General features: G+C 36.9%; 1 protein-coding gene across 13 annotated transcripts in view; it reads left to right on the top strand.

The window, feature by feature from the left end:
- The window catches only part of pdzd2 (PDZ domain containing 2), a 139005-nt gene that overhangs the window by 80512 nt on the left and 45713 nt on the right, over positions 1-12780 (top strand). For all 13 annotated transcript variants that reach the window (XR_015491523.1, XR_015491521.1, XR_015491526.1 and 10 more), the window contains 3 exons: positions 2916-3061; positions 7404-7536; positions 7788-7958. Coding sequence is in view for 5 of the 13 variants with exons in the window: in XM_087253858.1 (XP_087109984.1) it covers positions 2916-3061; positions 7404-7536; positions 7788-7958 (450 nt within the window). In the remaining 8 variants the exon portion in view is untranslated. The remainder of the gene's footprint in view (positions 1-2915; positions 3062-7403; positions 7537-7787; positions 7959-12780) is intronic.

The following is a 12780-nucleotide window of genomic DNA, read 5'->3' as shown; positions in this document are numbered from 1 at the left end:
AAAAGCTTTGATGTCAGGCACAATAGCTATAAATGGCTCAGTGGCTAAAATGAATTAATGCGTTTGAACACTGCCTTTCGAGGAAGATGGACAGTAGAGTCTTGCAATACTAGCAAAATCAGTTTACAATATACAGATTATGAGAACACAATCTGCATAGATTCATTATATTTACATAACAAATAAGGATTTGGTTTTGTTAAATCTTGTTGTATGAAAAAAAAAATCAGTTGCTTTTACTTTGCCTAAGCCTAAAAAATGGTGACTGGGTTTTATGAAACTATTAGATGTAACTCCATTTTTACCTCATTATAAGGTACTAGTACTTCTGGTGAGATGCTGTAGATATAGAACATACTGTTCTAACAGCCATGTTGTACATTCAAATTCAAACGTTGTAACTATATGAGTAGTTGACGATTTCCAACACGGCCATAGTCTTAAGTTATGGATTCTCTGATTCAAATGATCTGATCAGAGCGAGTATCCTGTTAACAACTCACTGATTTTAGTCAGAGTGAATCTTCAGGTAAAGATTCACTGGTTTTTGTCTCAATTGTTATGAACAAAATTTGCTATATGGATGTTAGTGGGTTAACCACACCCTATAAAATGCTTGAACATGGACATGTATTGTATGTATTTGTATATAACCTCCTCATCACCATGGTTGCATGATGTCAGTAGATGTGTGCGTGCGTGTGTGTGTGTGTGCGTACTGCAAATAGCATTTGTGTGAGACTCATCGTTTCAGAATGGCTTGAATCGACTCCATCACAAATACATTTAATAAACTTCTTGGTATTTTTGACTCGTGACCTTTTTTTCAGCTTTGTCTGTGTCTGTCTCTATCACTGACTGCTGTTTATCTGATCTAACGCATTATGAGAAGCAGACATGCGGTGGGCGGGATGAAGCAGCTCATTTAGATTTAAAGCCACAGGCTACAAAAACAGCTACACTGTACCCAGGCCCCATTTACACTAATACGTTTTTGTTTTAAAACGGCATTTTAGAATGAAAACAATCCACGTCCTAACTGGCGTTTCACCTAATGTTACTAAACAACTCTATGTCTACATTACACCACCGAAAATGCACATCACGTGACCACATCTTGTAAAAGAGGTAAAATAGGTGCCCTTTAACACAAGATAATGGCCTTGCATCTTCCTTGTTTTGTAGCAAATAATCTATACAAAATTATCCCGTTTTCATAACGTTCTTCTTCAGATGTTGACACATTGTAAAATCTATTTTTTTTAAGTTGTCTGTAATTTAATTTTCTTTTAATTTTTTTTTTTTTTGACCCAAGATCACAAAACCAGTGTTATGTTGCATGGATATATTTTAGCAATAGGCAAAAATACATTGTATAAGTCAAAATTATAGATTTATTTAAGTATTGTTAATTATAATTAACGTTTATCAGTGTATTAAAGTTTTGGTAAATAGAAATAATGAGTAAATGAATGTTTTCTTGCACAAATATTTTCATTTGCTTTTAAAGGACACCTATAGTGAAAATCTGTTTGGACAGAACTATGTCTAGATATAGTGTGTCCACTGTCATATTGCCGTGATATAAACACAATAAGTCTCTTTTTTTATTTATTTTTTATTATTATTATTATTTTTTTTACATTTTCTGATGTTAAAATAGGATCCAAATCCCTCCTATTTTGAGGCCGACTGCAACTTGACGTAAGAGTGCTATTTCCCCGCCCACCAAATTCACTGACAGCTGTGTATTAACATGTCTCCGTAGTAATGCGTATAATTATTTCAGGACATGCGCAAAGCAACCGTGAATAAAAGACCTGTTCAGTTTGCTAGGATCATCAATCATCATCAGATGTAATAAAAAATGAGTTTTACAAGTTTAAAATGTTTTAAAACGGTGCATGTTTGTAATCAATCACAGCGATTTACTTCAGCTTTATTTCATCACCACAGCCGCATGTCAGAACAATTATAAAAGAAGACGCTTCAATCACGGTTTGTGGACATTGAATCCGGTTTATTTTGTACATTAACATAACAGATATCCATACAGCAGTGGATATTAATGTGTATCCTGTCACATTTGCCGTGCTAAAAGAGTGCAAAGCTCACAAGCTTGTGAGTGCACAAGCTGTGAGTGCACAGTTCACAAAAAACACTACCTGCTGCTCAGAGCTATAAAATAGGAACTTCAGAAAGGTATAATAAACAATCTGATGGGTGTTTTGAGCTGAAACTTTACAGACACATTTTTGTAAAAGACTTGTCTGGAAAAATCTGGAAAAAGGGGTAACCAAGGTGTGCTTTAATGTCCATGCATATAAAAACTGAGGTACATGATTAAAAAATGCTTTGTTTTAATACTTTTCTGTCTGCTTTGTCATTTCATGAAGCTTTATTGATTTTTGAGCCTAAATGTTATTTTAGTCTGTTAGAGCAAATGCATTAATGAAGAATAATGTCAGTGGACCGTTAAGCTCAGACAATGAGAAAAGTAGCTCTTGAAGCTGTCAGAAACAGGTTCTCTTAAATCTCCCTTCTCCTTATGTATGTCCTTTCCAAAAGTGGATGTAAGCCTGAATAAAAAAAACCCCCACACATTTCAGTTCTTACAAGTTTTTTACAAAACATTTTACAAAACCCATTTCCCCACAATGTGATGATAATTAGATACAAATTACCAGAAATTTAAATAAACGTTTTCTTAATAATTTGCTGAAATGTCTTTCCTGAGATTACCAGTAATTATTTTTACATGATACACAGCATAAAATGGGAAGCAGCTTGAGAACTGCAGTGTAAGTTAAAACCACAAAACAGCTGCAGCAGTTTGTTTAGTGTTATATAATAAAGCACATTCCTGATTGTTCCACCATACGTTATAAATATCCCCCCTCTGTTTTTATCCTCAGCCCCGCGAGGGTGGCCGGATCTGGAAGATGCACATGGTGAAGGGTCAGGATGGCCTGGGCATCCAGATCACAGGAGGCCGAGGGTCCAAACGCTCGCCTCACGGCATCATCGTGGCCCATGTGGAGGAGGGAGGAGCCACACAGAGGTAAACAGAGGAATGGCTTTCATTTGCATAGGTTTTGATTTGCTGCTGTGGCAACAGGAGGTGCAGTGATGACCCTGATCACAGAGCGTCTCATGCATATGCGAGTGCCAGAGGTCTCAAGTGCCCTCCATCATAATCATTTATCTTCAAAGCCACTGTGTCATTCTCATATGGACGGACACTGAGCATACAGTTACGCTGCCATGTACTGTCTATGGTAATGACCGGTTTGTGAAGTATTAGAAGCTTCGAGTTACAGTCATGCTCGAGTTACTGTGCTGTTGTCTTTAATGACACTCTCTTATTTAGCAGAGATTAACTAAAATTCAGAGTATTGGAACATTTCACCAACCAAAGTTAAAAGTTACGTTATTTATTTTACATTATTGTTTATAGGAACAAAAACAAACAATTGTTAATTAATTGCGAATAAATCCTGAATATTTATTAAAATTGAGGCAGTCAGACTTGTGCCACGAAGGTTGTGGGTTCGAGTTTCAGGTTCAACAGTGATTGTAGGTGGAAGGAGTGCACAAACAGCTCTTTCTTCCACCCTCAATACCAAAACTATAATCTTACGTCAAAAGAAAAGAACAAGATTAATTTGCTTACCCCATTGGCAGATTATTTTGCTTGTTTTAAGGAAAAATTGGCATATTATTTCTCAAAACAAGACAATATGTTGTGCTTGTCTAGAAAATTATTCTTGATAAATTTTAGATATTTAGACTAGAAACAAGACAAACAATCTAAGCAAGAAAAGCATTTTTGCAGTGTTGCTCTGTAAAACATAATTTGGGAAATATAAAAAAAAATTCAAAGGGAGCTAATAATTCTGACTTTAACTGTATATATCTAAAATATGTTGGCATTTAAGTTTGCTTATGACTTGAAAGAGACAGAGAAGCAGCTTTTACCTGTCAGTGTGTGCACATGGCTCTTAAAAAGGCATAAAAGTAAGAGAAATAGTGCATTTCTTTTTTTTATGAACAGTCTTTTTTTACTTTAAACCATTGAAAAGAAACAGTGCATAACATGTTATAAAAATGAAGTGTAGTAAAATATGTAAAATATTGTCATAATTAATGCAATTATTGTTAAAAATTAAATTATGTTTTGTTTGTCGCATAAAGATAACTATTTATTTCATGTGGGTAATTGGAGTGTTTCAATCTGGCTACCACAACAAGTATATTTCAAACCTGTGGTAAGCACTGTACTCTATTATGGTTAGGTTATCCAAGTTGTTCCTGCAGATTTCCACCTCTAGGGATTTGTAGTACCGTGATATAAAAGCAAATACTTCGCAAAACAAGACAAGATCCAGCATATAATCCTAGCATGTAATATCTCTTCACTTCACACAGGCAGTATGGAATTTATTACTTCAGAAAACGTTTTCTCTCCATCCACATTGTTACCTCTTAAACTGCTTTTAAGCTGTAACACATTGGAGACCTTGCTGATGTGCTTCCCTTTTTAATTCATTAATGCACACTTTGGCTAGGTTTGGAGGAAGCACAACAGCCTGATGGAAATGAGCCATAGGCTGAATTTAGAAATCAGTTCAGAATTGTGAAAATTAGAAAACGAATTTAAATTACTCCCACTAGGTGATGATAAATAGACGTGTTCAGGAAATTTGAGCTCTTGTGGTTTTGCTCTGCAATCCTCTATCCCCATTCCCCAACCCCAAAAATAATAAATTTCAGGAAATACAGATTCACTTAGCAGTGTATATGCAGCTCCCCCACAGCGGACTATTTTTGGTATGACCAGTGCTCGGTTTTATTGTTATAATTTAACAGCACAACATTTCCTCCCACATAGTTTTAATGGGAGGCCATTTCTGAGAAACCTATAGACATCAATCATGCATACTGGTCAAATTGGCCGGTTTCCAGTGCGAGCTTTCTAGTGTTGTCAGATCAGGGCCAAAAGTCCAGCATGATTTGGGTAGTTATGGAGTTCCTTGCTCTTACATAACAGCTAACACCGTGATAACCTCAGATTGCTACGTCTATGACTGAAGCCCTGAGGATTCTGACCAGGGAGAGGTTTTAAAATGTAGACTCTTTCTCTCTTCACTGCACACTGTTCATCGTAATGAAGCCTCAGTTGAGCAGTCAGGCTGAAACTGTCTGAGGATATTCAGAAATGAAAGAATGTAGCAGACACAGAGATGTCTTTGTGGGATATCATTGCTGTAGCTTAAAATTTGCATGAAGAAGTCCATATTATTTCATCGTTTGGATATTTGCACCTTAGATTTAGATTTTTAAACCTTACTTTTAAGATTAGATTAGACCTTACTTTTAGATTTTTGGTTCTAAACAAACTTTTCTTATAAAGTCATCATTTTAAAGGTCCTCTATGGTTCATTTTCTGAGATAGAGATTTAAAGGGATAGTTCACATAAATGTAAAAAAATAAATAAATTACTTTCCCCACACGTGGTTTCAAACCTGTATGGGTTTTTTAGGGCTGCACGATATTGGAAAAATCAAACATTGTTCGGAAAAAAATTGTTCGGAAAAAAGATAGTTGAAAAAAAAATCATTTTTAGAATGACTGTGATCATTTTAAATAGAATTGCATCTCCATATAATTTCATAAACAATCTACAAACATAGATAAATACAGTAAAAAAAACACACAATTGAAATCAGTGTGGTTTATTTATGAACTAATTTTGAGAGGATCACGTGCCTATGATTGACCACAGCTGGTTTCGCATTAAGCAATACGTGATTCACCAATTGGATGATTCCTAACTCACTATTAAAAAACAGAGTTTCTTACCTCAGTTACCTTCGTTTTGAAGAATCCCCCTTCCGCACCCCTACTCCTCCCTTTTCCTTGATAGGGCGGCACAGCAACCTAATGGTTAGCACTGTTGCCTCACAGCAAGAATGTCACTGGTCCAAGTCTTTAACAGGCCAATTGACGTTTCTCTGTGGAGTTTACATGTTCTCCCTGTGCTCGCGTGGGTTTCCCCCGGTTTCTCTGGTTTCCTTCCACAGTCCAAAAACTTGCGACATAGGTGAATTGACCAAACCAAATTAGCACCATACTGTAGATGAGCTCTTAATCAGCTGCATATTTCTCTGTAGTAATCCCTAATTCATCATTAGCCATAAATAAGAAGAGGAGTTCTCGAGACCTAACTGAGCTCAAACTCTCCTCTCGCCCTGCAAGCACCCCGGGCTCGAGGATGTTATGGGCTCAGAGCTCTCTTCCGGGACAACATGCCAAACATGTTTTATAAATAATCATCAACTAAGTGTGAAGTCTTGAAGCAGTGATTTATTATCATTTTTTAAGTCTTTCCGTATTTAAGAACAGTAATTGACTAATAAAAATAAAACTAATTAAACAAATGATTCATTTTTAAAGTTACAAACTGTACAATTTCTCATGCCAGAATTCTATGCAGCCCTATTTCTTTTGCTCTGTTTTACACAAAAAAAATATATTTTGAAGAATGCTGAAAACCATTGACTTTCATGGTATTTTTTTTACTACTATGGAAGTCAATGGTAACAGGTTTCCAGATTACTTCAAAATATCTTCTTTTGTGCTCAACAGCAGAAAAAGAAACCTATACCGCAAACAGATTTGAGGGTGAGTAAATAAACTTTCAGTTTTAGGTGAACTATTCCTTTAAATCTACTTTTATGAGTACATTTATTTTAAGAAACAGTTTTACACAATTTAAAAAAAAATGTAAATAAATTTCCTAAGAACAAATCATTTTGAAATTAGAAATGAATCTCGTCTCCCTTTATCAAAGCGATTGAGCAGAACAGTTGAAGTTTTTTTTCCAGAAAGTTCTAGAAATATTAAAGAAATGTAAATCTCTTTTAGATTCTCAGTCATAATTAATCTTTCTTTTGTAAATTTTATTCCTAAATCCCATATGGTGCCATTTCACAATGTGTCACAACATTGCTTAGTGAGCAAATGGCTGAATTTTGTATATTTTTAGTGGTGGTATATTTTCAAATCTAATGTGGGCCACTATACTGTACATAAAGGTGATCATTTGATTGTATTTAAAGAGAAATATCTGAAGAACAATTAATATTTAACATGAAATGTAGCTTGTTTCCTTCATGATCCGACACATATTGTCATTGTCTCTTGTTGACATTATTTACATTGATATTCCCATCACATAGAAGCAACTTGTCGTGATCTTATAATTTTTTGACCAACATTCATTAGCATCCAATTAACATTTCACTTTAATAGCTGAGACGTGATATCAGGAGTTTCTTCTGTCTTTTTTCAAGTAAAAGCACGACCTAATTTTGCTTTCTGACAACTTTTTTGATTTCAGAGATGGCCGTCTGAAGGCAGGCGATGAGTTACTGATGATAAACGGTCACTCTCTGGTTGGCCTTTCACACCAGGAGGCTGTGGCCATACTGCGCTCCACTGCTGGACTGGTGCAGCTGGTGGTGGCCAGCAGGGTGAGTTTGAGAGCAAATGAGCCTCATATTGCGCAGGAAAGTGTCTTCATGAGCTGTTCTCCTTATAAAGTGTGTCAGCCGTTCAAGCACATAGAAATGTCACACACAGATGCTTGTAGCAGCTAAAAAATTGAAGAGTGAAGCGCTGATGGGCTCGCCGCTCGGCTTTCTGAGATAAAGTTAAAAATACTCGCAGGCTGCTCAACGGCACACAACATGCTCTCTCCAGCTGCTCTTCCTTCCTTTCCCAGGATGAGTCCGAAGTTGACTTCCACAAGTACCCGTCCACCAGCTTGCCCGACCTAGTGAGCACGTGCTCGGGTCCGGACGCCTCTCCGTCCCCCGGGGAGGAGAAGGAGAACATGGAGCCGGACATGGAGGACGTGAGGGCCAGCAGTCTTTCACTGCCCACTCAGGACTTGGTACGTACGTTTGCTGGCTATCTGTCTGATTATCTGCAGCTTTCATCTGGCACTGCCTCAGCTGTCCACAAAGCGAGCTAGGACAGAATGTTTTCTGTTTATAAAGAGCCTGTTTATGATTAAAAGTTTGCTTTGGGAATACACGTTTAATGTCTTTTTAAAATCATAATTTGTTTGTTAGTGTGCATAGATGTCTTCCTTTAAACTTTCTCTGGCGCTCTTTTGAGGTGTTTGATGAAGAGCAAACACACTTCCACGGTTTGTCTGATAAGAACAGACTCTCCTCACATTTTATCTGCAAAATCTAAATATCCGCAGCATGTTGTGATTAAAATGTAGCTTTTCCAGTTGCATTATCTGTGTAGCTCTTTTGATCTTTGTGCCAGGGTCTCATTTGTGTTCTTGAGCTTTTTATCTGTTGTCTTGCCAGAAAAATATTAGTGCAACTGTTTACCAAGCAGCCATTGGCTCAGCGTTTGCTCGTTTCATCACAGATAACAAATTATTCATTTGCTCTGTGCAAGCAGGCGTGCATCAAATCACTAATGCCTCACAGTGTTAATGTTTAATCATACAAAATGAGATGTGCTGGTTTGGTGATCAGTGATGTCAACACGGCTAATGTCGGCCATTAAACAATTCATTGACGCTGACAGGACCACACAACGCAACATATTAGGGTTAAACTCTTCTGGAGTGCTGCACCCATGATGCTTTGCTTGAGATGTTCTGCAGTGCCGAGTAAAGTGGGTCATTCCCCACCACCCCCCACCACATCTATACTGCACACACGTTCTTGCTTTCGGGACCAGAAAATGAAAAAGAGCAACCGTCCTGCCTGCTGTCTAATTACATTAGCATTCCTCTGCTCCTGCTGATCGTAGCTGTGAATTTGGGGCAGTAAAACTTAGTTTGTTTCGCTGTAAAACGGCAAACTTTTGACAGATGTTGTTTCGTGATCTTTTAGAGCATATCAATAATTTATTCATGGTGACACTGGTTATGGCTTAAAATATCAAACGAGACTGTAAAAACTGTTTAGGTGCTGTACATAAATCTGATAATGGCACCAAATGTACATGACTATGGATAGATGGATCGATGTATGGGCAAAAAGATGTGTTGAGTTGAGGCATGGAAGGATAGCCAGACAGATGGATGGACGAACATACAGATAGATGGATGGACAGATACAGTAGAAAGATGGGTTGATGCATGGTAGAGTGACATACAGATGGATATCCACAACAGATGCATGGATGGACAGATGTACAGATGGATGGATAGATGTATACTTAATTTGACATGGATGGATGGATGGATGGATGGATGGATGGATGGATGGATGGATGGGTGGATGGGTGGGTGGTCAGATAGGTATATGCATTGATTGATAGATGGATGTATGGATGGACATGCAGATGGATGAATAGATAGATGTACAACTGGGTAGATTGATGAATGGGAAAAGTTTTTAGTTTTAGTCTAGATTAATTTTAGTTTAAAACTTTATTTATTATATATATATATATATATATATATATATATATATATATATATATATATATATATATATATAATATTTTTATTATATAAATATATTCATTCATTCATTCATTTATTTTCTTGTCGGCTTAGTCCCTTTATCAATCCGGGGCACAGCGGAATGAACCCCCAACTTATCCAGCAAGTTTTTACGCAGCTGATGCCCTTCCAGCCGCAACCCATCTCTGAGAAACATCCACACACACATTCACACACACACTCATACACTACGGACAGTTTAGCCTACTCAATTCACTTGTACCACATGTCTTTGGACTGTGGGGGAAACCGGAGCGCCTGGAGGAAACCCACGCGAAGGCAGGGAGAACATGCAAACTCCACACAGAAACGCCAACTGAGCCGAGGTTCGAACCAGCGATCTGCTTGCTGTGAGGCGACAGCACTACCTACTGCGCCACTGCCTCATCATATATTGATATAAACATATCTGCACGTTTCACGCAGTGAACGGCCTTCCAGCCGCAACCCAACACTGGGAAACCCCCACGCATACTCTTGCACACTTTTACATATGCTATGGCTGATTTAGCTTATTCAATTCACCTGTACCGCATGTCTTTGGACTCAGAGGGAAACAGTAATACAGGGTAATTCAAAAAGAATACAACAAATTTTAAAAATCGAGAACTATGCAAAGAAGAAATGGAGAGCTAAGCTCTGGCTGTCGTTGATTTAACGAAGCTCTGAAGTTTAAAAAAATAATGTACTCTTTACATTGATTAATTAATTACCCAAGGTTGCATCATGTTTCTTTGATCAAATAAATATTTTCAAAGTTGTGATATTCTTTTTGAATCACCCTATAATATAATATAAGTAGGGATAATGGGAAATATTCAAACAAGTAAACAGGATAATACAGTCAGGCTAGGAGCTAATTATGCACCATAGAATAGAAAATCAGGAGAAATTATTAATGTAATGCCAAAAAGGTGTCCATAGCTGCCAAAAATCATTAGACTTTTGATGTATGTCATTGGTAGGCCCACACGAAATCTGCACGCACAGATTTCTGCAGATTTCTAGCCTATCATTGAGTATATTTATTTACTTGTGTAAATGTGTGTACATTTATATTTATTCAGCTTTTTTAATGAATTACAGTAATATTATTGACTAATATGAAAGTATTAATATGATCTTTTAGTAGATCTATTATATGATAGACTTGCTTTGTTTACCAAATAAGTTGATCTAATTGGATTTGCATTGTAAACATTACATAAAAGTTGAAACGGTGATACTTTTTATTTCATATATTAAGGTTTTGATACTCCCAAAATAATTCCGCATAAATCCGCAGATCTTTAACACAATTCTCCGCAGAAATAACAAAACATGTCCGCAGATTCTGTCTGGCCCTAGTCATAGGTGAGTTTCTAGAGTGGAAATATCGTACATACTTAAGACACCCACATTTTAAAGAAGGGTACCTGAGGAGATTACCACAATAAAAGTATACATTTGTTTGTTTAAAGCTTTATTAATCGCCTTTTGTGGTGCTTCTTAAACATTTACCTAACACTTAACATAATAATACCAAAACATTAATTATTTTAAAAGGAAAAAAATATGTATTATATGAATCAGTCAACTACATTTATTACATAACAATATTGCTTCGAGCACAAAAAGTATATTTGTATATGATTTTTAGAATATCTAATTGACCTTAAACGCAACCCAAGGAGCATTCACTCGAGAAAAAAAAAACGGGTTGTGTAATGTCCACCATTGTTTTATGTTCCATGCTCAACACCTGCTGTTCATAATAAGTTGCAAGACCTGCAGGGAAATGCCTCACAATTTTGAACAATTATTAACAATGCTTTGTTGATGATTTCTGTTCTGTGTGGATGATGTATGCATGGATGGATGGACAAATGTATGGGTAAATGCACACATAGACAGACCGATAAACGTAGATGAAGACAAATGAAAATGTTAACATTTTTTATCATCAAGGGCCTGCTGTACTTTTCAGCAACGAACGAAAAGCCTAAAGCTCAGCAACATTCACACCTGTATGACTTTCATAGTTCTTGGATGCAGAATGCAAGAACCACAAGCATCAGCAAATCATATTTTTCCCTTCAGTATAAATCACTTTTCAAATATTTTCCTGGCTAGGAATGGCTTTTTGTGAGTGTAATATCTGTAAATGGATTTTTAACAATCCTTATCCAGTAATCATAAATGCCTGGAAAAGGCAAAGTCGTGGGAATTCATAGATGAGAAGTCTATCATTAAGTTATTAAGCAAAAAATGAAATGGAGAGTGTAACTGGGCCAATTAATTTTTCAGTTCTTCACCATATGTTTGCTTCTCAATTCACTCTTCCATTCCAAATCCAAACACCTGTCCAAACTGTTCTTACCCTGCCTTTCAACGCTCTGCCACAGCAGAAGAGGGTGATGAGCGGTTGCTATTATGTAGGCGTCTCGTGCTGACAGGGCTGGGTGTGTCTCCAGATCTGTTCTGAAGCATCAGGCTCAGTGATTTTTGACGAAACAAAGGGAGGGAGGTAAAAGCATGGGAGCAGATTTTCAAATAAAAAATAAGGAAGGAAAGAGGAGCGCAGCTGTGACTGTCACGTTGAATCCTGTGAGGCCTGGAGGTGTGGGGTTTTGAGGAAACCCACGGGCTCACCTGAAACAGCGTAGCCTAGCTTGTTCATGCAGGAGACAGATCTCATGTCTGACAACTCAGGGAAGGGCTTCCTGTCTTCACGCCTGAAAAAAGAGCAGTGTATCTTTCTTCACATGCTGCTGTTTAAACTTGTTTCAGGACGCCAGAGCTGTACGATAAACCGAAGCTCATTTTTAAAACGAAGACGGTTGGAAATGGAACACTCTTTCTTTCTTTTCTTCTTCTTCTTTTTAAAACAGCCACCGATCAGTGGTGCAGAACTCAAGAGGTTTTCTGACTTCAAAGTGCCATTGACAACTATTACATAAATAATCTCGCTGCTACACAGCACAAATATTTAAACAACCCCCAAATACACTTTTTATTGGAGTTTTCCATGGGTAAAAAATGTTTAAAGGCTTCCAAACATGTAAAATTGACTATGTAATTACAGTTAATTAAAGGGATAGTTCAACCAAAACTGAAAATTCTGTCATCATTTACTCATCCTTTACTTGTTCCAAACATGTTTGAGTTTCTTTTTTCTGATTAAGATGAAAGAAGATATTTAAAAAAAAAAATGTTTTAAACCAGGGTTCATTGATTTTTATTGTATTTATGTTTCCTT

This window comes from Danio rerio, chromosome 5 (assembly GCF_052040795.2).
Source record: "Danio rerio strain M-AB ecotype USA chromosome 5, GRCz13ab, whole genome shotgun sequence".
NCBI classification, from domain to species: domain Eukaryota; kingdom Metazoa; phylum Chordata; class Actinopteri; order Cypriniformes; family Danionidae; genus Danio; species Danio rerio.
This window is presented reverse-complemented; position numbering and strand designations above follow the sequence as displayed.